This window comes from Orbicella franksi, chromosome 15, assembly GCF_964199315.1.
Source record: "Orbicella franksi chromosome 15, jaOrbFran1.1, whole genome shotgun sequence".
NCBI classification, from domain to species: domain Eukaryota; kingdom Metazoa; phylum Cnidaria; class Anthozoa; order Scleractinia; family Merulinidae; genus Orbicella; species Orbicella franksi.
The window spans coordinates 1750846-1776924 of NC_138159.1; the positions used below are offsets into that span (position 1 = coordinate 1750846).

At 40.6% G+C, this 26079-nt stretch overlaps 2 protein-coding genes across 4 annotated transcripts; one reads left to right on the forward strand and one right to left on the reverse strand.

The window, feature by feature from the left end:
- The first annotated feature begins 1428 nt into the window (after nt 1-1428).
- Nucleotides 1429-26035, forward strand: LOC145469419 (NFX1-type zinc finger-containing protein 1-like). 3 transcript variants are annotated; one of them, XM_081453124.1, is made up of 6 exons: nt 1429-1504; nt 16622-18467; nt 18863-21470; nt 22461-22933; nt 23646-23919; nt 24025-26035. In XM_081453124.1, the coding sequence occupies exons 2-6, from the start codon at nt 16622-16624 to the stop codon at nt 24323-24325; spliced, it is 5502 nt and encodes a 1833-aa protein (XP_081309250.1). In that variant the 5' UTR covers nt 1429-1504; the 3' UTR covers nt 24326-26035. The 3 variants fall into 3 exon arrangements, with proteins under 3 accessions (XP_081309250.1, XP_081309249.1, XP_081309252.1); XM_081453123.1 differs by lacking the exon at nt 1429-1504 and adding an exon at nt 9481-9606; XM_081453126.1 differs by lacking the exons at nt 1429-1504; nt 22461-22933; nt 24025-26035 and adding an exon at nt 9481-9606 and having other exon boundaries at nt 23646-23750.
- LOC145469428 (NFX1-type zinc finger-containing protein 1-like) lies at nt 3490-4905 on the reverse strand. Its single transcript, XM_081453150.1, has 2 exons — nt 4210-4905; nt 3490-3571 (listed from the first exon to the last, which is right to left on the reverse strand). Exons 1-2 carry the CDS (start codon nt 4602-4604, stop codon nt 3544-3546), a joined length of 423 nt encoding a protein of 140 aa, XP_081309276.1. The 5' UTR covers nt 4605-4905; the 3' UTR covers nt 3490-3543.
- Nucleotides 26036-26079: the final 44 nt, after the last annotated feature.

Here is a 26079-nt window from a genome sequence, read left to right on the forward strand (position 1 = left end):
AGGAAGCCTTCTTTTTCGCATTCACTTTCAAAATTTGTTTACCTCACTAGTCAGTTATGTCATTCCTTAGTGGTGCAGCCCCTCCTAAGAAAACTCCTGAATCCACCCCTGTAATCTTTTAGGTGTTTTGGCTCTTTCTGTCCCTTACTCAATTTCTAGCTGGAAATTTTACTTTAATAATAGAAGAGATTCTTTATTTAGTTTCTTTGTTATTAATTACAGTGGAACCCCGCCTTACGACCACTCCATTAACACGGCCACTTTATTCCGGTTCGAACAGAAGCTCAGTCAGTCAACTCCTTTAATACGGCCACCCCGTTAATACAACCAAATTTTTGTGACCCGTTGGTGATCAGATTAACGGGGTTCCACTGTTGTTACTACGTTGTATCAGCCTTACAGTAGTCTTTGACTTCTCATCGTGTTATGTTTTTTGTCCACGTTTTAATAGTCCTGAAATTTTGCCGAATCCTGTTTGATTGTGTCACATAGTTAGATCAATATAGATACTATTACCGTATACAAATCGCTTTACATCATCTAATAAAGCAATTATGATCAGAAATACTTGTCATTTGCTTATGGAAATACGGTATTTCAGAGTTATCCACCATTCAGGAGAATGCATTTCAATGTCTTTTAATACTGAAGAATATTAATACGACCCTTTTAAGACGAATGCAGAAGGAACCTGTTTACACAGCGGACACCTTAACGTGTTAAGCGGACACTAGCACGAGGGTGGTAAAGGGTATTTTCGCGACCCGTGATCGGCCCTTTTTATTTCCTATGAAATGTGAAATAGCCATTTTTTTCCCTCGTGAATCGTGATTTCCATAGTCGCCGTGAACCGTGATTTTCCAAAACGTTCTCTTGTATTTTCCGTGAAGCGTGAAATGCCAATGTTGTATTTTTCGTGAATTGTGAAAGGGCTGCTTTACTTTCCGTGAAACGTGATCTATACTTCCCCTTTACCACCCTCTAGCAAGGTCCGCCTAATACAGGTTTAACTGTAGATTTGCCGTTCGCTCTAATGTTGGCATTCTGGTGTAGACAGGGTTTCCGTCTGCTGTCCCCGTGGTGGGGGACATAAGTATGTGCGATCCCAAAGGGTATGGTTTTTGAGCGGCTTTGCTAGTCAATTTTTTGATTTCCCTCGCGCACTGTACTTTGCTGAAATCCCGACCCTCTCCCCATGTACAAAATGTTTTGACACGCGCTTGCCTCGGATACGCGTGTCGAGTCAACATGGAGGACTTTCAAGTGTCTTCAAAATGGAAACCCGAAAGTCGCATATTAAATAACGCTTTAGCGGTTACTACTGGCTGAAGCAAACGACGCCAATAGCCAGATTGCTGATACAGACAATGATGCATATATGGAGAAGGACTTGGTAGTTCTCGTTTGTCTTCAAATTCGGATGTGAGCACCGTCGAGAACGCCGCTGAAAATATGCAGGGAAAGAATCAGTTTTCAAGATTCAGGATATTACATACCGAAGAAGGTAAACATTTTTATGTTATTTATACCCTGCTGATGCTTCGAAATGCTGACGTTTCGAACTGAAGTAATATTAGGATGTACAGTGCCGAAACATGTAAAGTGACAATAATTTTGGTCACGCACTTTACTGCTGGCGTGATTTTGTGTCTTGTAGACGATTTTGAATAATGTTTTGACGAATGCTAAATCATATGCCCAAAGTAAATTTTAAATAACTTAAAAGACCTTGACAATTCTTTTCACCGACCGACTAACTCAACGTTGGAGAACGCTCTGGTTTTGTTTACCGACCTCTTTACCCGCCAAATAATTAGGCCAGTATTCTTGAAATTGTGCTTTGTTGGACAAGGAACAGTTCTGCAATACAACTTTTCTGCGCTCAACAGTTGCGACATGTGAATCGAATGAAAATGGTCGATTTTCAGTCGCTAAACTGAGTCTGAAGGTTACTGAATCGAAAATGTCGTTTTTCTGCGAAGGGCAAAAATCTTCCAAGGGAAAAACTACAACCTGTTTGCATTCATGTGCAAAACACGAGCGAAGTTGAGTTCTCCAATCTTGCCAAAATTTGATTTTGTTCGATTTCCGTGCACTTTTGCTCTAAATAAGCTGTGAGACTAAATGGTCATAGGAGCTAAAACGATATTCACATGGAACTCGCAGGGAGTTCAGAGGGAACACAAATAGGGAAATTACAGGCAACCCACGGTGATCGCCGGGGTGTACCCGCAGCATATGAACGGGGGAGCCACGTAATGCTTACACTATGGTAACGATGCATTTGAGGATGCACGGGAGAAAGGGAGCAAATCGTACTTGAAATGTTAGATGGACGAACCCGCGGTGAAATGGTCACGTAAACGCATGGGAAACCCACAGTGGAAATACAGGGAAAACACGAAGTACCCTGCGGGAACTCACAGGGGAAGAAGGGGCAAAATAGAGGGTACCCCAGCTGTGGAACCATAGTGGAAGTACAGGGACCTGTGGGAATCCACAACGGAAGCATGCGGGGGAAATAGGAGGTACCCTGTGGGAACCCACAATGGAAGAATGGGGAATATAGGGGGTACCCTGTGGGAAAGAATAAAGGGTAACCAGCGAGAACACACACTGAAAATCATCAAATTTAAGAGAGAGAACATAACCCAGTAGTTTATACGGTAATACTTGTTTATTTACCCCGTAATTTAATTCCTTACTCCTACACCAATCAATTTATTAGAAATGGTAATGCAGCAAAGTGGAGACCTAGTAACTCATTAATGTACTACATTATACACAACACGAAGTCATTAATGTGGTCCTGTTTAAAGCAATTTTTACTTAGAAAAGTAACTGGTAACGCTAGACGATGGCCTCAGAAGAAACTCACGCCACTTTTGCATCCAGTCAGAAGTAAAACCAAAACCAATCTTGACTCGCTCACACACGTTTTCCCACGCTTCTCGTCAGCTACACGTATTTGCTTCGAGTTTTCTTTGGTTCATTGAATTGTCTGCGTCCTACCCTGGGGTTTGATTTTATGACACTCAATTAAAAAACCTAAAGTAACAAAACTCGAGAATAGAGAAACTCAGTACAAACTCTAAAGTTAAAAGCCCAACCAACGAGTTTCGTTTCACAATGCGATCCCGGAAACACTCTAGTATTTTACGCTAGGACAGAAATGATGGCAGTGTAAGAGGGAATAATCAGCTACCCTAATTAACTTCATTCACTGAGTTATCGATTAACTGGAGATGCTACTCAATACACTGCATACATCTAAGATTTATCAGCTCAAAAAACTGCTTGGGACAATCTCTTTTCGTTTTTCTAGGATCGATCACAACTGGTATAGAGTCCATAATTTAAATCACAGCTTTTTATGGACCGAACCACTCTTTAAATCTCAGTTTACTTGCTAAAAAAATTCTTACCGTATTAGAATATATATTACTTTACATAAACGCATTATCGCTTTATCTGAATATATTAATATGATGAATAGATGATGTTGTTTATTACTATTCCTATACATACAAATACTGTCTGTATTTATCCAAGGTTTCCATTGCCTGACCAGCTGAAAAACATTGACAATTCGAACTTACATTAAAGACGCAGTTTAAGACTTCAGAATCCTGGGCTCATTCAAACTTGACACGTCATAACAAAAAAATCCAAAACTTTTGAAACGGGGGCAAATGGTACAGAAATTTCCTTGTAAAGTTCCTGTCAAGAATTGTTTTAAAATTTCCGAAATGTGAACCATTCAGCCGAAAATTGAGGAAATTCCAGGATGACAATAAAATGGAACAGTAATTCCCGGGACGGAATTTTCCAAAAAAATTGGGTATAGTTCCCGAGGTTGTTCTCTTTTCCGGAAATTGGGGGAAATGGTGTTCCATTCGTCACTATAAATCTGCGAGTGTTTCATAATGGAAAAGCACATGCCGTCCGCTTGTTGGCACACCAACGGCATATCTTGAAAAACCTGGCTTTTCCAAGTTTGTCGGTTTTAACCTGTGTTGATTTGCTTGTTTTGTCTCGATTAATTGCTGTTTTTACCTTAGACTGTTATAGGTTTTCTCTATTAAAAGTAATTTTGTACATCACAAAATGGTTGAAAATTTTGTGCCATTGCATAGCTCCCTTAATTTATCAATTGTTACAATTAACGCCAACACTGTTTATCTGTAATTCTGTTGGCGGTGACCAAACCTCGTTCTGGTGTTGTTCATCTTGAACGCCGGCATATTTCCTTCAATCAATCGGTGGTCTGTTCCACCAATCACAACCCTGCATTCAGGACACGTGCTTCGCTGCATGGCTTGTCCACACCTGCCAATCGTGTAAACATGTCCCTGGGGGCATTTGTACCAACGACCTTGAGACAGGTTCATCGCGGACACGATCTCTTTCTTTTCTTCGGGCGTTATTGGCGAGAGGAAGCGGTAGGCTTGCCTGCAAAGAAAAACAGGAATAATTGTCATCTCAAGGTGTCTTGAAAGATCTGCAACTGAGGTAGTTTGCTTTTGCAAACATGCGATAAGCATATCTTTTAGCAGACAGGGCGTGACGGCCAGGCGTGAGAGATTCTGGAAGATCGATTCCATATTTAAGATTTGACTGGATGTCTTTTATCCAGTATTAGATCATAAGAAATCATGAGATTCAAGCTGTAGAAAATTTACTCTGATGATGTGCATATTAAGGGTGAGGTCTGGTTTTTAATTTACAGTGCATGAAATTCAAATGAAAGATAGTTTTGTCATGGACTGAGTTGCAACCTTTATTCCAACGTTTATTCCAATCAACTGAAACCTGAAATGAATGGCTTATAATACATGTACATGCAGTACAGAAACTAATCATTATTATAAGTAATCTATTAAAAGTATGTTAATTAATGTTAATTTCTTTGCTTTTAACAGGAAAATAGTGCACAAGAAGGACATCAGCAACAAGAAAAGGAAAGCGACAAAAATAATTAATTGAAATGTACATACTGTCAAAATGCTGCGATAGTTTCCAGTGGAATGGTCTAACTGGAGAGCAAATGTTTTTTTGCAATGGATCAGAAACTTCCAATGTTACTAATAATACAATTGCTTTTTTATTTACTGTATAATGTGGTATGGATTAAACAAGACTTAAAAAAAGACAAAAAAATTACTGTTACTCTGAATAATTTTCCTTACATCAACTTAATGCACCGAGCAATAACTGCTGCATATATCGTAATTATACATGTAGCACAATTTAAGGTGGCTCTGACTGAAGCCTTATTTGTTGCCTTTGTTAAATTAGCCAAAATGTCAACTTACATTGTGACCTGTAACCAAATTAATTCCAAGTTTAGAATTTTTATTCTTAGAAATAAATTGAATGTTGCAATGTGTGCTGTTGGTCATCATCACAACAGTTGTCATCAAGTTTTGCTTTAGAAAATATTTCAGAGCCACCTTAAATTTTCCTGCGTGGAATGTTTGTTATTTGGCAAGACGTTATGTTCTCGTATATATGTATACTGTATGTATTTCAAATGTGAATATTACTAATATGTTGGCTTTCTGTATACTTTTACTTGTTGCACTTAGGCTAAAATTTTGTGAATTTACCAATTTACAAACCCACACAGACCTACCAGTAATGCCAAATGCCTGCCTTTGAATTTTGCATCGCAATTAAATTATTTTTCATAAGAGGCTTCATTGACTTTGTTTAAAGGAGAGAAAACTGATTGTCAACAATAATAATAAAAGGAGAGAATGTTGCAGTTAAACCTCCTGTTTAGAGGTGCTTTCCATTTGGTCAAAAATCCTGGTTTGCATTTCTGGAAATTCCCAATGGTAAATGGGAAAGGATTTTCCAAAATTTCCAGAAAAGAGGACAACCTTGCAAGGTATACAGAAATTTTTGGAAATTTCTAATTTCTGTTCCCCCCCCCCCCCCCCCTAGCATTTCCATAGTTTTCGGTTGAATGTTTTGGGTTTTTTGGAAATTCAACAATTTCAAATTTTCTGGCAATTTCTGCACCATTTGTCCATTTTGAAATTTTTGGAATTATTGGTTGAATGGAGGGCACCCTATGACACCACATGTACCTGCTAGAAAACAAAACATTGCTTATGATCCATAAGTTAGTAATTCCTGTTTAACTAAAGACTTAACTAAATGAGCATCCTACAATCACATTAGAGTTCTACATGTACTATAGAGCAGTTTCACTCGTGACCACCAGCCATGGGCATTCACTAGAGCAAAAGAAAACATTTTATAAGAAAATAATTCAACTCCCATGGGATTGGTTTGAGTTACCAACATGACCACTGTTTCATTGTGTTTAGATGCCAAAATGGCTGTCATGTTGTCGTGAAAACACTCTATAGAGGCCATTGTATCGCTGAATCCATTAATTAGATTGCCTGTGAAATAAGTATGTAAGCAAATAATGAGAATACTTCCCAAATTAAACAACAATACAAAAAATAATTCAATATGTCCCTTGGGTTTAACGAAAAACGTATCACAAAACCCAGGAGTGAATGAGATTTTCTGCTTTGTGCGAGCTCAATGTGAATTGCTGCACTTGTACATGGGCAGTATATTGTAAATCCCTCATTTTTCTCTCAGAACGACTCAAGTTGGTGAGCATGCAAGCATGAATGAAAACCAGCTTGTGGAGGAGTTACATGTTTACATGCTCACCCACTACCTAACCCTGAGAAAAAAATGAGAGACTATTCATAGGATGTCTAAATTGTAGGCTTTAAAATCAGAAGTGAGGGAAGGATATGAGTGTTTGTCTTGTAAACTCCTGGGCCAGGTTGTTCGAAGGTGGGTTAACCCTAACCTAGGATTAAAAGTTAACCAAAGTATAAATTTATCTTGTATATAGATATTTTTGACTGGTTAAGATTACTCAAGCTCGAAACTGAAGGACAAGCAATAGAACCTGGAAACTGCACCGAAAAGTTGCAAAACTGAAATCAAAACCCACGCTTTTCTTAGGTTAGCTTAATCGGGCTTTGAACAACCTGGCCCAGAATATTAGAAAATATGTGAGTTTTCTTTGTAGTTATTTTGATCTCTTTGCTAGTGAGACGCAAGAAGTAAGGTTAGGTTGCCCGGTTTTTTGGTTTTTGTTTTTGTTTTTTTTTTTTTTTGGGGGGGGGGGGGGTGCACAAAAGACGCAGAAAGGTTGCAATTTTTTTACATGTATACCTTGACTTGCACCCTGTGTGTTCTTTTGTATCTAAAACAGTCAGAAAGCGTGACTTATTACTGAGTTATGCTCTTATTGTGGCTGTTCTGTTTTAAATATCTAGGGTCTTATAACAATAGATTTATATTTGTAAGTTAAAAAGCTTACTATCTTTAATTTTCATAGATTGAATGGTGTATGATATTTAAGTTACTTGAAAGTTTGCTTAACCACTGCAGTGACCAAGTATTTCAAAGAGTAAGTTCAAGTAACAATACTCAATATTGTTAACTACCAAGTTCTATTCTGAAGGAATATTGTGAATTTGTACATTAATTTTGCCTGATTTCAGAAGGGTTAAGTAAAGTGATACAGCATTTGAGTCGTCGACTTTATTGTGGATGGCAATTCTTTGTACAATAAAAAATAATTATGGTTCAGGTATAGCTATTAACCTTTGTGACATTTTCAGTCTCTTGTTTGAAATATGAATTCTCCTTGCTTGTTTCCACACAGTTCTTTTAGTTGTAGTTAGGAGAATTTTCAAGTAAGTCAAGATAGTATCTTGAAGATTATTAATCATCACTTGTGCTAATCGCTGCCCAACAAAGAGTCAAATAAATGGATGCAAGCACACTATGGACACCTCTACTTGTAATTCTCACCAGTAATTTATCACACCAACCCCTACCCGGAGGGGAATTACCTTTTCGCAAATCTTTAGCTAAAACAGTTCGATTACGGCGCCCACAGATGCTAATAGGGACCTTAAGATACGAGGACGGGAAGGCCAGGACGGCAACGGCAGTGGACGCGGGAAACTTTCGCGGGTCCCGTCGTGTCGCCAAAAACAAAATGCTTAAGATGTGCATTTTCGCAAAGGACGGCGACGTCAATAATTGGAACCTCGTACAAGCTATTCACAGAAGCAATGACATCCATTAGACTATAAAAGAGATGATAGAAATCTTATCCTATTAGGCTTAAACGATAGTGAACAGCGATGCTGAATTTCTTTTTCTTTATAAGCGAAGCAAACATCTGTCAATATTTTAATAGAGAAACCATAATTTCCGTATGAAAAAATTAAACGAACAATCTGATCGACCTGCTTCAGATGGCTTTTTACCACTAAAGCGTTTGGGAATTCTGTCGCCGAAGAATCCTGACTTTTGTTGAACGTTTCAATTTCCATCTGTAATTGTAACAAGCATTATACAAATCAAACAAACGTAGCATCAAATTCTGGGTAGTATAAAAACAACAACTAAACATCAGTTTGAAAATGTGTATTTTATTTGCTTGATAGATGCTCCATGGCATTCATTCTTACAACAATTTATCAACTGTACTTACACTGTTGTATTCTCAATGCATAGAGTTTGTATTGAGCTTGCACACTCGTGATAGCGTCTGCACAGTGGCTGCAGAAACACAAACGAACAGACGAGGAATATTTTTACTCACATTTTCGTATCTCAGCGTAGTATTCTACGCTACAATCACGAAAACTGTGAACGCTATAAACATATCTATCAATATAACTGAAAATAAAGGCGATTGGAACAGTTATCGGGGCAAAACAAGTGCAAAATACTCACGTCTTCGATACGACGGCTAGTCGGGCGAAATGGCGTCCTCGACGAGATGGGGACGGCAGAGAGGTTAGGCGAGAGTTCTCGTGCGCATGCCCGGTTGAGTCAATTTACTTCCGGTAGCCGTCCTAGCTCGTCCCGTGCTAGTATCTTAAGGTGCCTAATATTAACAACGGGGATTTATATGAGAAGTCAAATTCTGACCGGAAGGAGCATTGACGTACTTCGTTTTAGAAAATAGCCCAAAGAAAATACGCCCGCCGATTGGTTAAAAATCTTGTTTCTAGAACTGGACAGAAACACAAGTCTGACGTAATGATGGCGCGAGCAATTAAAGAATTTCCATTTTGATGATCGAAGTGAACAAGTTGTTTTTCTTTTTTTCTTCGCGGTATTTTCTAGGAGAAATAGAAAACATATTCTCCGTGTTTCAATCGAGTTATAGAGACGCTCGTGAAAGTTTGGGAGAACTCGAAATGTAAGCATGTAAACCAAATTTAAGGGACAGATTCATCGGTTCCGTTTACTCGGAAAGATGTCAGCTGCACTTAACCGGAAGAAGAGGGTTTTTGACTGTGTTTCTGAGAACTGACGGCTAAATATAACGGACCAATGACAATGACATGGGTGATTGATTAGATGGCATAAAAACGGGGAGGTTTCTGAGAACTGAGAAACGAAAACACACTTTCCTGGAATTGCGAATGCCCTTTTAAATGCAATAATTTTTTACACAGAAACACGTATTTCATGTATAATTGCTGCTCTGATAATTACCGAGAAATGTGTCGACAAATCGCCTAGAGGGGTTTAAAGGTAAGTTGCTCAAATACTTTTCTCTTTAGGATCTCCTACTAAGTACTTGCATTACAAAGATAGGATTATTCGATTATTGCGAGACAACTGCAAGGTGCATGAAGTCGAAACACTGCCTAGTGACATACCACATGATTCTATACTGCCTTGATTCTATACAGCTACCGTTTCGCAGTGTTACAGACGTAACGATTGGAACAACGAGAAAAAATGTTGACTGAATTTTGAGCGTTGTGTATTAACTCGCCACTAATGATTAGACTCGCTAGTCTTGCCAGTCGACTGAGTTACGACGCGAAACTTACTGTGTTAGACTATCTATTATAAAAGAAACCACTGAGAAGATTTAGTAGCGCAATGATTTAAAAAATGATAGACAGGCCTAGCACGACTCCCACTGTTTCGTGATAAACGGTCTTTGACCTTTAGAGTTTAGCTCTAACAAGTATGTCTTTCAGAGATTTTCCTCTCCTGTAGGAGATGAAAGGAGGGTCTCTGTATATTTCTCTAAGCAGGGTTGATCTTGGATTAAATGCCATTTGCTCATTAAAATGCTCTTAAGATTGGGCACTGATGGATTATATTGTGTGACAAAAGGCAATAATCTCTTTTGCAATTTTGGTTTCTGTTGTAGTGCCGACTTCCTGTTTTTAAATTCGATTTCTGCGAGGACTTTGTTGACCAGTTTCTCTGGATAGCCTCGAACACGCAAATTTGATCTGAAATTTTTGATCTTTTCTTCAAAACTTGTTTTTGAAGAGTTTGTTCTCAGAAGCCTAAGTGCTTCACCTTTTATAAAACCTTTTTTCACACCTGGAGCGTGACAGGAAGAGAAATGCGTGTATTGAAATTTCTCAGTCGGCTTGAAGTGTGTGCAGATATCAAAGATTGAATCTTTGTTAAATCTCTCGCCTTTGAAGATAGTAGTGTCTAGGAAATTTATTTCCTTCTCTGATATTTCAGCCGTGAATTTAAGGGTAGGATGGTGCCTGTTTGCTTCTGAAATAAACTGATCTATTTCCTCTCTGTTTGTGTTCCACAACGAAAACACGTCATCTATGTATCTCTTCCACTCAATGGGTTTTATCTTGCTTTTACCGATAATTTTAGATTCTACTGCGGACATAAAAATGTTCGCGAAAGCAACTGCCATTTTTGTCCCCATTGCGGTACCATGGGTTTGGAGATAGTTCCTTCCGTTGAAATGGAAGGAGTTCTCCTGAGGTATAAGTCTAAGCATGTTGTGGAGTGAATTTGTAGGAATGGGAGTGTTGTTCTTATAGAAGTCTTCGTATGCTATGCATACAGTGTTTATCCCTTCCTCTTGGGGGATATTGGTGTACAGGCTGGTAACATCCATTGAAACTAGAATCGTATTTTGTTGGACTTTTGTCCTTTCTATAAAGTTAATGAAATCTGTGGTATCTTTGAGGTACGATTTTTGCGCTTTGGCAATAGGCTGGAGGATGTGGTCTATAAATGATGATATACGTTCTGTCGGACCTTCACAGCCCGAAATTATTGGTCTTCCAGTAAGAGTCGGTTTGTGAATCTTTGTTAGTATGTAAAACACTGGTATGCGCGGTGGGTTAGGTGTTTGAGAAAGCCATTCTTTGGTCTTTGCGTCTATGTGACTTCCTAAATGGAGTTCATTAATTAAATCTTTGACCTTTTGTGAGGTCTCCTTCACCATTGGTGTTTCTAGGGGCATGTAGTTCTTTCTATCATCAAGTTGAGTTTGGCCCTCTGTTATCTTATCTTGTTTGTTCATAATGACCGTTGTGGATCCTTTGTCTGCCTTTTTGATAACTATTTCTGTGTTAGATTTCAAATCTTTCAGTGCTATACGTTCTTGGTAAGGCAGGTTATTTCGTGGCTTAGTAATCTCGATCTCAGCGAGTTGTACTTTAATTTCTTCTAAATATGTTTCAAGTGCAACTGATGGTTGAACTGGAGGTTCCCAGTTCGATTTAACGTGGAAGGGGTGCTGTTCACTATCTTTGTTGTTAAAAATGTATCGGAGACGCATTCGTCTCGCGAAATGTTTGAAGTCTAGAAGCAGTTGTTGCCTGACGCGATTCTTATCTGGAATCGGTGTTTGGATAAATTTCAGACCCCTTGATAGTAAATTTGTCTCGTGAGTTGAAATTTTGCAATTTGAGAGGTTTTTTATGTACCTCTGGTTCAACTCAGTGTTTTTTCTTCTTATGTTTAATCTCTTGTTGCTTTTACGTTCTCGGTGTTTATTGTTTACGATTTTGCGCTTTTCTTTCTCCCTCCCTTTTCCTGAACAGTCAGAAAATACGCAGGGATAAGATTCACTCTTTTTATTGTCTAAAGCTTTCATCATTTCTTCCACTTTCTTGATTTTGTCTGTCAGTTCGGTGGCTAAAGCTATTACATTCTCAGTGCGAGTTGACCTTTCTGGACGTGGCCTGTTCTTAACTAGATCAGGATTGTTCGTTTTCTTCTCTCTGGTAGTGTTCGGTCTATGCTCAACTTTACTGAGCTTGATCTTGTTGCTTTCCACGCGTCTGTAGTGGTAACGTGTGAGCGCTCCGATAAGTTTTTGTTCTGCTTCTCTCCGGATATGCTTGATGTCACTTTTGAAGTCATCATCCGGCACTATGTTCACTCTTACGTTGTAGCGCAGATCTTTTGGGCACGTTTTCTTTGTTCTGTGTGCTTCCAGTTTCTCTATGGACGCTTTGGATTTTTCAACTTTCCTCTCCAGAGATGGGGCGCTGTAGCGATTGTTCAGGCGAAATCTTTTCTGAGGGATGTTTTCCTTCCTACCTTCTGTGTGGCGGCGCTTTCGGAGAGGCGACCGTTGGCCACTTTTAAATTCGCCATCTGATGCTAACAGCAATTCCTCGGACGGTTCTTGTCCGTTTTGGTCTGATGTAGATGGGCTTGACAAGAAGCCGTCTTCATTTAGTGTTTGGTTCATGTTCTATCTCAAACAAGACTGCAGTTTCGTTCCTTTAGCGGAACTCTTCAGTTGTTTCTATGTTAAGTGTCTTAGGAATGGCAGTGATAACTGATAACATTCCGTGGCAGATGCACGCTTCTACTGCTTTTATATCTGTTGTTAGGATCGAAAATAAAGGTTCACCATTGGTTGTATGGATTAGCCAATGCAGGGCCTTGGATTTCGATCCGAATGAAGTTGTGTTTCTTGTTAAGGTCATTTTTCTGCTTTAAAGGCGTAAAAAACTTTTTTCTCAAGCTGAGAAAATGTTGAGGGATAGTATAGTCGTCAGTCTAAATGACTTGCTAGTCAATTTCTTTGTTATTTCCCTCTTAAAACTATTGCAGACTGTTGAATGGTACTCTATCACGTAGCAGGACGGAGCACTGTCTAAAAATATCGCAATGATTAAAAATCTACCGCCACTCTCAAACAACAGTTAGAGAAGGGCATCACAAATTTAATGCCGACTATATATGTTCTTCCCAAATCAAACTGATGAAACACGGCCTTTCATGATCTTTCATGCTCTCTTCCGCCAACAGGGTAATTTTAATTTTTCAAGCCTTTTTTCCAGCTGAAAGGGCAACGGGGGCTATTTTCTTAGGCCCAGTTCAGACGCCGAACTTTTCATGAGCCGAACTAAATACATTGAATTAAGTACATGAAAAGTTCGGCGTCTGAATCATTTAAGAACGGCTATTTGAATTTGGAACGGCCCAGCCGTTCTTCCCGCCTAGCTCAGCCGGGAATTTCGGCTTTGGAACGGCTTTGATTCAGACGTCGAACTTTTCATGAGCCGAACCTAATGTATAAATTATTATAACGTATTTTACAAGCAGTTTTTACTTTGCCTGAAAATCGCTGACATTTCGATGTGTTTTGGTTTAAACTAAATAAAGTTCGGCGAATTAAGTTCGACGTCTGAATCAACAGGTGTACTTTTGATAATTTGGGTCGGTCCAAATTCAAATTAAGTTCGGCTCATGAAAAGTTCGGCGTCTGAACTGGGCCTTACATGGATTTTACCAGTGAGATTATAGTAATCACTTGTACACTTGAGGAACTTTGCCTGTGGTATTTCGTTTTGGATATTGAACGGTTGGATGTTATATCATCGAGAACGCTCGCCGGCGCGATCGTTTACATTCACTTCTAGGTTATAGAAATGAGCTTATTTTGAAATTTAACATGATATGATCTTTACATAAAGGCTTTTGGTATGTTACTGTGCAACTGGTAAAAAGAGTAACTTCTTCCTGTAAACTATCTTTTATCTATGAATTAAGGCTATGTTTTTCCCTTGTGAACCCAAGACTGGGTAAAGCCGAAAAGCAACCCAGACCGTACCTGTATTCTTTGTCTACCAATTTAAGCAAATCTTGCCACACTTTCTAGCCTTGTGTTTCGGTCGCTCGTCTTGTTTTTGAAGAACCCGTCAAGTTAGCCTCACTTCACTGAATATCTAGTGACCTGTAGAGCTCAGTGTGTCATGCCTCCTTCTAAAAAGAACTGTTTTCACGGCTAATCTATATTATATTTGGCAGACAAAACAAGATTTAGCATTCTGCGTTTAATCCAGTGTTGTGGGCTGCTCTGGCTGTGAATGTAGCTGAATGTTTTACACTGTTAAGTCATTGCAAGTACAAGAAGAAATCTTACAATGAATCGACGATTTTGGTATTTAGGAAATATAGCGAAAGATTTCATGTGTAATTTATGCTTGTTGATAATTACCCTGGGAGGACTCCTATACTATGAAAAGGACAGGGACGCTCGTCATCTCGCTCAGAGGTATAAATCAAGGATTCTGGTCTCACTAAGAGCCTGATTACATGGCGAATTTCTGCCCGGGCTGAAATTTCAGCAGGCTAGGGGGGCTGAAATTATGTTGCGATTACATAACGAATTTCAGCCCGGGCTGAAATATTAGCCTCCGCGCCAAATATGAAATTGTGTGCGAAAAGTCTCCAGAGAATCAAAATGGCGCCGAGAACATGAATCGTGAAAATAGGCGCATTACTTCTCTCGTGGTTTGACCTTTTATTGGCGCTCAATTTTTAACTTTTTGGGATAGTAACACCCTACAATGATGATGGAACTGAAACGAAACCTGTCTCTCAGCCAGAAAGACGTACTTTTATAGAAAGAAAATATGTCCTCAAGCTTGCCGAGTTCATGCCTTCCCTGACAGTCACGTGCTGTTTAACCTTGTCTCGATGTTCTTATATTCCATCTAAGCTTTGAAATTAGAGAGATTCTCTATTTTATCGCCCTTATTCCATTGAGATCGCTTCTACTTCTTAGCGGCAGCCATCTTATTTCCTGCTTTTCAGCCCGGGCTGAAATTCCGTTTCGATTACATGGGATTTTTTCAGACTTTTCAGTCTGTTTGCCCGGGCTGGATTGCGGCCCGGGCTGAATCCCTCTTCATGTAATCGCCAATTTGATTTCATGAGAATTTGTTTCAGAAGCCGGCTGAAATTCGCCATGTAATCAGGCCCTAAGGGTGTTCATGAAGAAACGCCCCTTTTCAGCTGTCAAAGTATCTTTTAATGTGCACTACCCGAAGAAATACAGTGGAACCTCGTTAATACGACCACCTTCGGGCCATGGAAAATTGGTCGCATTAATGGGGTTGTCGTGTTAAAGGGGTTCTTTAAATAAGAAATGAGTGACTGAGCTTTTTGGGGGTCAGAATAAAGTGGCCGTAATAACGAGGTGGTCGTATTAACGGGGTGGTCGTAAGGCGGGGTTCCACCGTAATAATGAAAAACTCCCTGTTCCCATCGTTAGGCTCGATTTTCGCTGGTCTCTCGAGTCCGGTGTACTAGCGCGGGCTCCTTTCCTGAACAGCGGCTGGTAATCATTTTAAAGCACGAAAATCTGCATTCACATGTTCAGTTAACCACAGTCAGTAAACTAAACATAAGGCGAAACCTGAAGGACTTCAGTTCCCTCCTAAACCATCAGCCTTTGACCCAGTTGTAAGAGACATAACAGTTACTTAATATGGATTTTTCCAGGTTTTAATAATCATACACATGACTACTGAAAGTAAAAATTTCGTCTGAATATGACCAAATTTCGTTCGCCGAGTTTTCAGCTTTTTTTTTTTTTTGAAATAGGTTTCAAACGAAGTGAGGGGGCAAATATAGGTCTTGGCAAATCACTGGACTTTTGAGCTTGCCAAACATTTCGTCCATTGCTTGCTTTTTCAGTTCCTTTACCTGAATTTATTGTATGGCTAGCTCCGCGAGCGGGCAAGATGAATCAAATCCTGCGCTGTGATTGGCTACCCGAGCGGGCAAGATGGAGCTATCTTGCCCGCTCGGGACTACCTGCCGTGTCCCGCAAGAAATATTTCCCCGAAAGCCATATAATAAATCCTTTATTGACCAAGCTTCTTCGGTCAAGATGGCTGGATATTGGCCTCCTTCTTTTTATTGCGAGTTTATGGACCGAGACGGAGTCGAGGTCCATAAACTCGCAAAAAAAGAGCTTGGCCAGTATCCAGCCATCTTGACCTCACACTTGGTCAATAACCCATATATATTAGGAAATTGCGGAAAATGGAAACATAAGTTTGGCAGAATTAGCGTTTTGGATTAACATAAACAAACGGCGCTCACAAAATGAGATGTTTATGATTTAATATGATCAAATTTTCATAAAATTAATCCTAAGTTCTTCTCTTTTCTATCTTAAATTTTGTTCTTTTTAGCAGAAAACTTCCCTTCAAAATGACAAAACTGTGTTGAATTTTGTCTCAATGCTTTAGTTCCGTCATTTGAATATCCCAATTAGCACAGATGTGTACGATAAATTGTTCATTTACATTGGTCCTGAAAAGCCCCAATGGGGAGTGGCCAATTACGTATACATTTCTTTTACATACATAAATAAGGTATTTTATACCATCAAACTTATTTTGTGGTCCTTCTTTACAGGTTAGCAACCTGTCCCACCACACCCCACTTTTGCTCAGTTATTCTGAATGGCTACACAACCATGTCACCCTAATGTTTTTGATATTTTTCACAGATGTCACGTGACTCCCGAAAGTTAGGGAAGGACTCAGCTTGGTGTCGGAAACGCAAGTCCGAGGATGTGCCTAGGTTCGATGACGTAAAACGGAGAAGAACGGGAAATGGAGAAGGAACAGACAAAACCACTCGGCCCATTGGGTTTAGAGAACTGGAAAACATCTGTAGAGAAGCTGTTCCAGAGACGGGAATTCTAGGACTGGTTCAGAAAGCCGAAAGATTTGAAGCCCTCTTAACTTCAGAAGAAATCAGACCAGATTTGTTGAAGTTGGTAATTTCTGCTTTTCGTCTTTTGTGCTCGGCGAACAGCTTAACGACCGGAAACGCGGAGAAGTTACTACGCTCTCCGGCAGCGGAGAATTTCATAACAGGGCCCGTTCTTTCCACGTTTGTCAAAAAGATGCCTTTTTCAGAATACTGGAAAGACGAAAGCGATCGTGTCACTGTGCTAAACGATCTGGCTGAAATTTCTCTTGCGTTGATTCAACGGCTCGGTGAGAAAATATTGTACGGGCTGCCGCTTCCCGAACTAAGTAACTCGTTGGATGAGCTAAAAGAGGAGAATCTCATCAAGGACGCCTGCGAACTTGAGAAGAAGCTTCAGCAAGTCAAGGAGTTGAAACATGAAGTGATTCGGCGGGCAAAGTCTGCGTATGATCAACAATCAGGGGCGGAGCCTCCGCAGAACTTCAGAGAGCTCAGCGTCATTCCGCAAGCAGCAGACCTTTGTTTCAAGCCTTTTCTGCGCGAAAACATCGTAGACAGAAAGTTTAAGGACCTGGATCATTATCTTGACGTGCAGTTTCGCCTTCTAAAAGAAGACTTCGTAATGCACCTACGCGATGGCATCAAACAGCTAACAAGAGAAAACAACTCCTTGGAAACGAGTCCTACCAAGAAAGTTAAACGCGCGGATGATGTCTCTGTGTACAGTGACGTCACAGTCCTGCATCCCGTATGCAACAGGAAAGGCCAGGTTTACAGAATCAGGTTCAACCCGTCTCATCCAAGGGTAAAACGAGTAAACTGGGAAAGGTCCAAACGACTCAAGTTCGGTTCGTTGGTTTGCCTTTCTTCAGATGACTTCAACACACTACTTGTCTTCGCAACGGTGGAAAATCGACGTGCCGAGGGGCTAAGTGTTGGTGAATTGGATGTGCGTTTTGAAAACGTCACGAAAGAGGAAATAAATATTTTTGTCACAGGGAAAGAAAGGTTTGTCATGATAGAGTCGCCTGCTTATTTTGAAGCGTACAGACACGTGTTGGGGGCATTGAAGGAAATAAAACCTGAAGAATTCCCTTTCCAGAAGCATATTGTGGAATGCTGTCGGGAAGTTGGACCTCCAGCGTATCAAGTACAAAGACAAAGAGAAGACAAAGAAGTTCTGTTTAATTTCACAGGCGTTCTTACAAAGAAAGAGCCTTCAATGTCTTCTCAAAGACGTCATTCCGATACCGTGAATTCGAAGAAGTCCATGAAGATGAGCCCAACGTCCACCTCACAGCAAGAACAGCTGTCAGCCGTTAACGAATCGTCGAACAGCCTGGATGTTGCTATGGACGTCGAAGTGCCTCAAGAGATCTTTAATTGGCCAGACAGAAAAAGCCTCGGTTTCAATGAGTCTCAGATGCGCGCGTTTAAACTGGCGCTGACCAAAGAGTTCGCTGTGATCCAAGGACCGCCGGGAACAGGGAAAACGTACGTTGGTTTGAAGATAGCTCAAGCTCTCTTGCAGAACACCTCTTTTTGGCAAAACCGCGGTGAAAGATCTCCAATCTTGATGGTGTCTTACACGAATCACGCTTTGGATCAGTTCCTGGAAGGTCTTCTTCCAATGCACGGTGAGTTTACTCAGCGCTTTATATATGTTATATTTTTCACGTAAGAGATTACAGGTGATCTAGAAAGACACACATGCATAGATTGACAGATAGATAAATAAAGGTGACTCATCACTGTTCAGATAACTGTACAAGATATTCGGTGTACCGCGAACGAAACTATTTCTAAGTATTTCTAGAGGTTCTGACTTTGTCGTTAAACCTCAAAAAGATGCGCATTGAGCAGCAGGCTACATGCAAATAAACAACGGGAAATATGGAAAGAGAGGAAACAAACAAAACTAATGATTTTGGTGGCTCGGTTTTGACCAAAAAAGTGATATGTGAGCATAAGCTGGGGATTGGAAGCATAAAGTAAGGAAATAATAACTTGACGGTCGTTTATTAATTGACAGGTATAGTTCGCGTTGGCGGCCGCAGCAAAAGTGAAAAATTGAAGAGCCATTCTCTGGTGTCAATTCGTCGCCAACCATGCCAGCCTGATATGACGATCCGCAAGGCAAGAAACGCAGCTAAGAGAGATATTCGTTATGAGAAAGAATCATATCGGCGTTCTTCACTCTTGTTAGAAGCCTCAAGATCAAGCATTTTGTCGATGGATGTCTTTTCCCAACACAGGTATATTCGACGCCGGCATTATGCTCAATTTACAAGAAACCCTTGGAATGGATCGGTTGATGAAGAGCTTCTAAAGTGGCTCTACGTACAAAAGAAGGAAAGCTCGCAAAGTTCCCACTCGAAAGATGTGAAAAAGCATCATGAAAGAGATGACTTCCAAATGGAGTTTGAGGCGCGAGGATTCAGTTTTGACAACAGAGGGGTTTTGGACAAAGATGACAACGCCGTGCGTATGGGACTAGCTGTGCTCTCGTGGAAAGATGCTACGAACTCCGGAAAGGTGAGACAAAATTTGATTAGCGAACAAGCGATGTCTGATAACGAAGAAAGAGGAGTTCGTGATATCTACCGTTTGCCGAGTGAGGACCGTTGGAGGTTATACAGATTATGGCGGCAGAGATTGGTCAACGACCAAAGGCAGCAGTTGCAAATTTGCCAGGTGGAGTTTGAAGAGGCTTTAGCCCGTGATAAGGAAGTAACCACGATGGAAGAGTACAGGGTTCTTCAAAAGGCACGTGTCATTGGCATGACAACCACGTGCGCCGGCAGATACCGCACAATTCTCCAAAAGATTTGCCCCAAAATCATTCTAGTTGAAGAGGCTGCTGAGGTACTGGAGGCTCACATTATTACGTCATTGACGAAAGGCTGTCAGCACTTAATATTGATTGGTGATCACCTGCAACTAAGGCCTACTCCTGCTGTCTATGAATTAGCTACGAAGTACAAACTGGATGTGTCGCTGTTCGAGAGAATGGTGAATGTTGGAATTCAGTGTGAGAGGCTATCCGTTCAACATCGCATGAGGCCTGAGATTGCTGCCTTGATGAAGCACATCTACGACGATCTGGAAAATCATGAGTCAGTGGAGAAATACGAAGACATCAAAGGAATGAAGAAGAACATGTTCTTCATCAGCCACAGCCATTTGGAAGAATCCTGTGATGAGACGCACAGCCATGTAAACGAGCACGAGGCTCAGTTTCTAGTTGCGCTGTGTCGCTACTTACTACAACAAGGATACTCGTCCAATCAAATCACTCTCCTGACGACCTACACTGGACAGATGTTTGCCATTAGAAACTGTCTCCAAGCGACTAAAAGTGAAGAACTGGAACACGTACGCCTTACGACCGTGGACAACTTTCAAGGCGAAGAAAGTGACATCATTCTTCTTTCACTCGTGCGCAGCAACAAAGACGAAAAAGTGGGCTTCATCAAGGTTGAAAACCGCGCATGTGTGGCGCTTTCGCGTGCCAAGAAAGGCTTCTACTGCATTGGAAACTTTGATCTTCTCTCAGAGCACAGCGACATCTGGAGTAAGATTGTAGCCGATTTGAAAGCAAGTGGTAACATCGGAAACGCCTTGCCCTTTTCCTGTCAAATCCACCAAGACGAAATGACTGCGGAAACAGCAGAAGATTTCAGAGAAAAAGCTCCTGATGGGGGATGCCAGCAGCCATGTGGTGTGCGTCTGAAATGCGGCCATGCGTGCAGACAGTTATGTCATCCACGTGACACCAAGCACAAGAACTACCCGTGTGGAGAGCCTTGCGGAAGAACCATTAAAGGCTGTGATCATTTGTGTTCGAACCCTTGTAGCGAGCCTTGTATAACTCGATGCTTGGAAATGGTCGATAAGGTTTTGCCAGGGTGTGGTCACATTTTAAAGATGAAGTGCAGCGCTGACCTTAAGGATGCTGAGTGCAAAGAAAGGTGCGATAAAATCCTGTCCTGTGGCCATCGCTGCCAAAAGTACTGTACAAAACCGTGCGCGACTGAATGCAAGGAGCTCGTAAAGAAAACGGATTGGCCGTGTGGACATGAAGTCACCATTGCTTGCGCGGCCACTTCAAAAGATTGTCCAGTTCCTTGCGATGGCACTTTAGATTGCGGTCACCAGTGCTCTGGGCATTGTGGTGAGTGTCGAATGGGTCGAATTCACAAGGGCTGCACAGAGAAATGTAAACGTGTGCTGTTTTGTTCTCATGGCTGTAGAGAACGGTGCAGCATGCCATGCCCGCCATGTTCCGAGGCGTGTGAAAATCGTTGCACCCACAGCAAGTGTGATCAAACTTGTGGAGAGCCATGCACTCCTTGTCGTTATCCATGTCCGTGGGAATGTGTGCATCACAAGTGCTACAAGCAGTGCCACGAGATTTGTGACAGGCCCAGATGTGACGAGCCCTGCGTCAAAATCATGGACTGCTATCACGTTTGCCGTGGGTTGATGTGCGAAGCGAAGTGCATTTGTGCTATCTGCACAAAACAATACAATGGTGATCCTATTACCGAGATCTTCCTTGGTGGAGAGGAAGACGAAGACGCCCGCTTCATCTGGCTGCCAGACTGCAAGCATATCTTCGCTGTGTCTGATCTTGACAGGTACTTGTGACCTCATTTTTTTTAAAATGATACCAAACAAAACAGCAAGAGTTGACGGAGTTTCAAACACTTACGCTTACGAAACGTGAGGATTGCCATAGGGTTTTGAGCAGGTTCCCTCAATACGAAGTCATTTCGTTAAGTAACGTTTGTAACGTTTCTCAGCTTTTTTGACTTGGCTTGATTTCCGCTGCTCTCTCGAGTCCGGCATTATGATAGCAGGGTTCTGAAGAAAACTCTTTGGACAGCTGCAAACCAAAATTTAGTAATATAGAACCATTCTTCAAAACTTTAACCTTAGTTCCACTTCGTCCAATTTCGTTAACTTCGTTTTACTAAACATATGCTAACATTGTCGCCTGTGTTCGTTTACAATTTCCAAGCCTTTTTCGCAGCTTGGTCAGTCTTGGTGATGTAAATGTGAAAAGAGCTAGTACGACAAACTAATTACCCTCAGTTTCCTTGCGGGTATAATACTCCATCATTCCCAGAACAGTCCCAAATGTAAACAAGACAAAATCACCGGCGGTTGAAGACGGATGAGCTTATCTGTGGATGTTCCTAGAAACAGATATTTTGTGTCTAGGATCATACCAGCCAGTCAGAGGCCTTGTATGCCTCCCCTATACCTTGCAATGTCAAGTCACTACTCAGACCTGATATCGTCAGATTTACGGCCAAACTTGGGTACTGTAAATACTTAATCGTAATTTTGTTTCATGGGTATTTTGGCTCGACTGCGTCAAAAAACTCACCTGATATGCCGCCGAAGCTAGCGTACCAAAAAGGTACTATTAGGTATAAATGGCACAGACTTTTTCAATGAATCTCGAGTTCTAAAATTCTTCTGAAATTCTCAATATAATTTCTGGTAACTTTTCAAAACTACCGATGGAAAGGTAACCGATAATGATGCATTCAAGTTTTACACAACAATCAACTTTATTCATTTCGGTGTGTTTGAAACAGGAACTGCTTTTTGTTTTTCAGATATATGGATATGTCACAAGACGACACGTCTGAGAGTCAGGCGATTCAAGTGAAAGTGTGTCCTCTTTGTTCCACTCCAATCCGCACGTGTCTGCGATACAGCAGCGTTATTAACCAGCAGCTACAAGACATAGAGAAAGTGAAACGGAAAATGTGGAGAAAGATACGTAACGGGGGAGATCGGGAATTGCAGAAGAAGAGGCACGATTTAGCAAAACGCCTAGCCAATCTGGAAAGAAAATTTAGCGGAGAAGAACGCCAGAAACGTTCAAGGGATTCGCTGAAACGCGCCGTTGATAAGCTCGTGGATGCCAAGAATGAGCTAATGGTGTCCCTTACTGCCAACAACCTTAACGTTGCTCTGATTGAGAACAAAGTAATGCTGATGGAGCGTTTCTGCTTCATAAGCGAGAAAATGAGGGTAAATTTGAGAAAACTGCCAATGGAAATCTGCAAAGAGTTTCACTTGGAAAGTAAGTCTACATTTTAATTCATGTAAAGACACTATAAATAAACGTTTAAAGGTCTTTAAGCTGCCTAACCACTGAAGACGGTACGATAACAGCGAAGAGATCATCGTCAAAATATAGTTTGATGAACTTTACACCAGTTTGCTTGAATTAACCATCAGTGGCTCTACAAGCGTGTTTATACCTGTCAGCCGTGCTTGAAAGTCACGGAGAAATATTATCGGAATAAACTAAACTAAAGAGCTAGCGCAGTGAATCACAACGATAAATATCCCAAGCGTTCTTTCTGCGCAATGCTACACACGTGCATGCAACGTTCAGCGTGCAACAAAATTGCGACGTGTATCCACTTAAGATTGAGAAAGATGGGACGGATTTGGAAAAACAAACTTGGAAATTATTAGCTTATCTTTTAAGATGTGCTATTCATATCTGAGCTTTTTTAAAGGGCTCCATTGAGAGAATACAAAGCGTTTACAAATTACCATTTTGTTTTAATTACGCGCCTCAAAACATACTTAATTGTGATCTCTTAGTCTTTCATTTTCATGATTACAAATACCTTATTCACGAATCCAACAGGTCCCATCACAATACAAGATGAATAGTTCTTGTTAATGAGGCTCTGTTCTTCTAATTAATTATCGACTGTTGGCATGATAGGAAGGACTAGAACACTTCAAGACTGATAGATAAACTTATCTTAATTGAACAGGTCATCAAGTTGAAATTGAACTGTACTTCCTTGAAAGGCGTTTCATATCTAGCAGTGTGACACAAAGAGAGTTACAAGACATCAACACAGAATTCACCAGACTCAATCTCCAACTCGAGATTTGTTTGCTGAATCACGACATCAAGAGCTTGGCACTAGAGGTAGACGAACCTTCCTCCAAGGTGATGACTGCAGTACAGGAGGGCCTGTTCAGCGGCAAGCGCATAGTAGACGAGGAACTGGAGAAGCTGATGAACAATATAGCAACAATTAGGTGCGTTTTAACAGTTGGGTAGAAATGCTCCTAACGCTTTTCAGTTTGGCGAGGCCGTATATTTTATGGCAATAAATTAATAACGTATTTTTCTCTGAAATCCAGGAAAGCTTACCCCAGCCTTAATCCGTTGACGCCAGAAGAAAAGAAGAAGATCGTATCAGCGATTGGTCTATCCAAAGGTCACTGGTTCAAGTGTCCCAAGGGACATATCTATTGCATAGGTGAATGCGGCGGTGCCATGGAAAGAAGCACGTGTCCAGAATGCGGAGCTGTGATTGGTGGAGCAAATCATGGGCTGGAAGAAGGAAATGAGCTGGCTCCTGAGATGGACGGTGCAAACCATGCAGCTTGGTCTGAACAGGCAAACTTACAAAATTATGAAAATTTACACGAAATCGTTTAAGTTGCTCTCGATTGGAGGAACAAATTTAAATATTCTCCCTTCATGAGTCTTTTTTGCATTTTAATACAATTCTTAATGATATTGCCTAGAACTAGTTCAACATAATAACAATTAGATTATGAGCTCGAGATTTCTATGAGGTGATAGTTGAATCGGCCTTCGGCGTCATCAACTATCACCTCATAGAAATCGAGAGCGAATAATCTAATTGTTTTAGTAGAATTCTTACTAAAATTTGCTGTAAATAACGGTTTCTAATTATTTCTTGACATATTATTAAACTTTGCGCCTGAAAGAGGTCGCTCGGATTGAATTGTCATTTAAAATGAAGTTGTGTGCGCGCGCGCATTAGTTCAATAATTTCAACTTTTTTACGTCAAGAAACCGTAAAATGTCCTTCATTTCGGCTTCTCAGGAATTTAATTATCCATTTGCATCAAAATGTTCCTCTAAAACTTTGGATAAACGAAAAAAACGTCGCCATTTCCTAGACGACCTGCAGCCACTGTACACTAATGGCTGATAGTGTTCAATGGTTCAGCCAACCAGATTACAGCATTCGCATTAGTATACTAGTAGAATTTTACTAATAATCAAGAGTATTTTTATTTTATCACCCTTGGGGCCAATAATGATATTATTGCACTTTTTTTCTTAGATATGTAATAATTAAAAAATAAAAAGAAAGAAGACGATCATAAAGAAATTAGACATGATATTAAAGGCGAACTGATGTGCTCTATATGAGGGTGTCAATGGCGGATCTCTTTGACGGTTGACGGTTAAAGATAGGCAGTTTTGACGGTTGCCGGCTAAATTTTAGGTCATTTGACGGTTGACATTTAACCCCATTGACACCTTCTAGTTTTGAAAACGAGTTTATCCAATTAGTGTTTTAAGAAACTTATATGGTTACTGCATGGTAAGGAGTATTTGTATGCTGATAACAAGGCTTAATTAAGGCTTAAAGACCTCTAGAAGTTATTCATAACACAACAGGAAATACGGCAACGAAATGAAGGGTGTATAAGCATGATGCACTCGGTGGGCTGTTGATCGCTAAGTCACTACTCATCATTACTTAATCCAGGGGCGGGTCTAGGGGGAGGGTGCAGGGGGTACGCGCCCCTCCCTGGGAGGAAGCCTTCTTCTTCGTATTCACTTTTAAAATTTGTTTACCTCACCAGTCAGTTATGACATTCCTTAGTGGTGCACCCCTCCTAAGAAAACTCCTGGATCCGCCCCTATAATCTTTTAGGCGTTTTGGCCTTTTTGGCTCTTTCTGTCCCTTACTCAATTTCTAGCTGGAAATTTTACTTGTATAATTGAAGAGATTCTTTATCTAGTTTCTGTGTTATTAATTACAGTGGAACCCCGCCTTACGGCCACCTCATTAATACGCCCACTTTATTCTGGTTCGAACAAAAGCTCAGTCAGTCAACCCCTTTAATACGGCCACCCCGTTAATACAACCAAATTTTTGTGACCCGTTGGTGATCAGATTAACGGGATTCCACTGTTGTTACTACGTTGTATCAGCCTTACAGTAGTCTTTGACTTCTCATCGTGTTATGTTTTTTGTCCACGTTTTAATAGTCCTTAAATTTTGCCGAATCCTGTTTGATTGTGTCACATAGTTAGATCAATATAGATACTATTACCGTATACAAATCGCTTTACATCATCTAATAAAGCAATTATGATCAGAAATACTTGTCATTTGCTTATGGAAATACGGTCTTTCAGAGTTATCC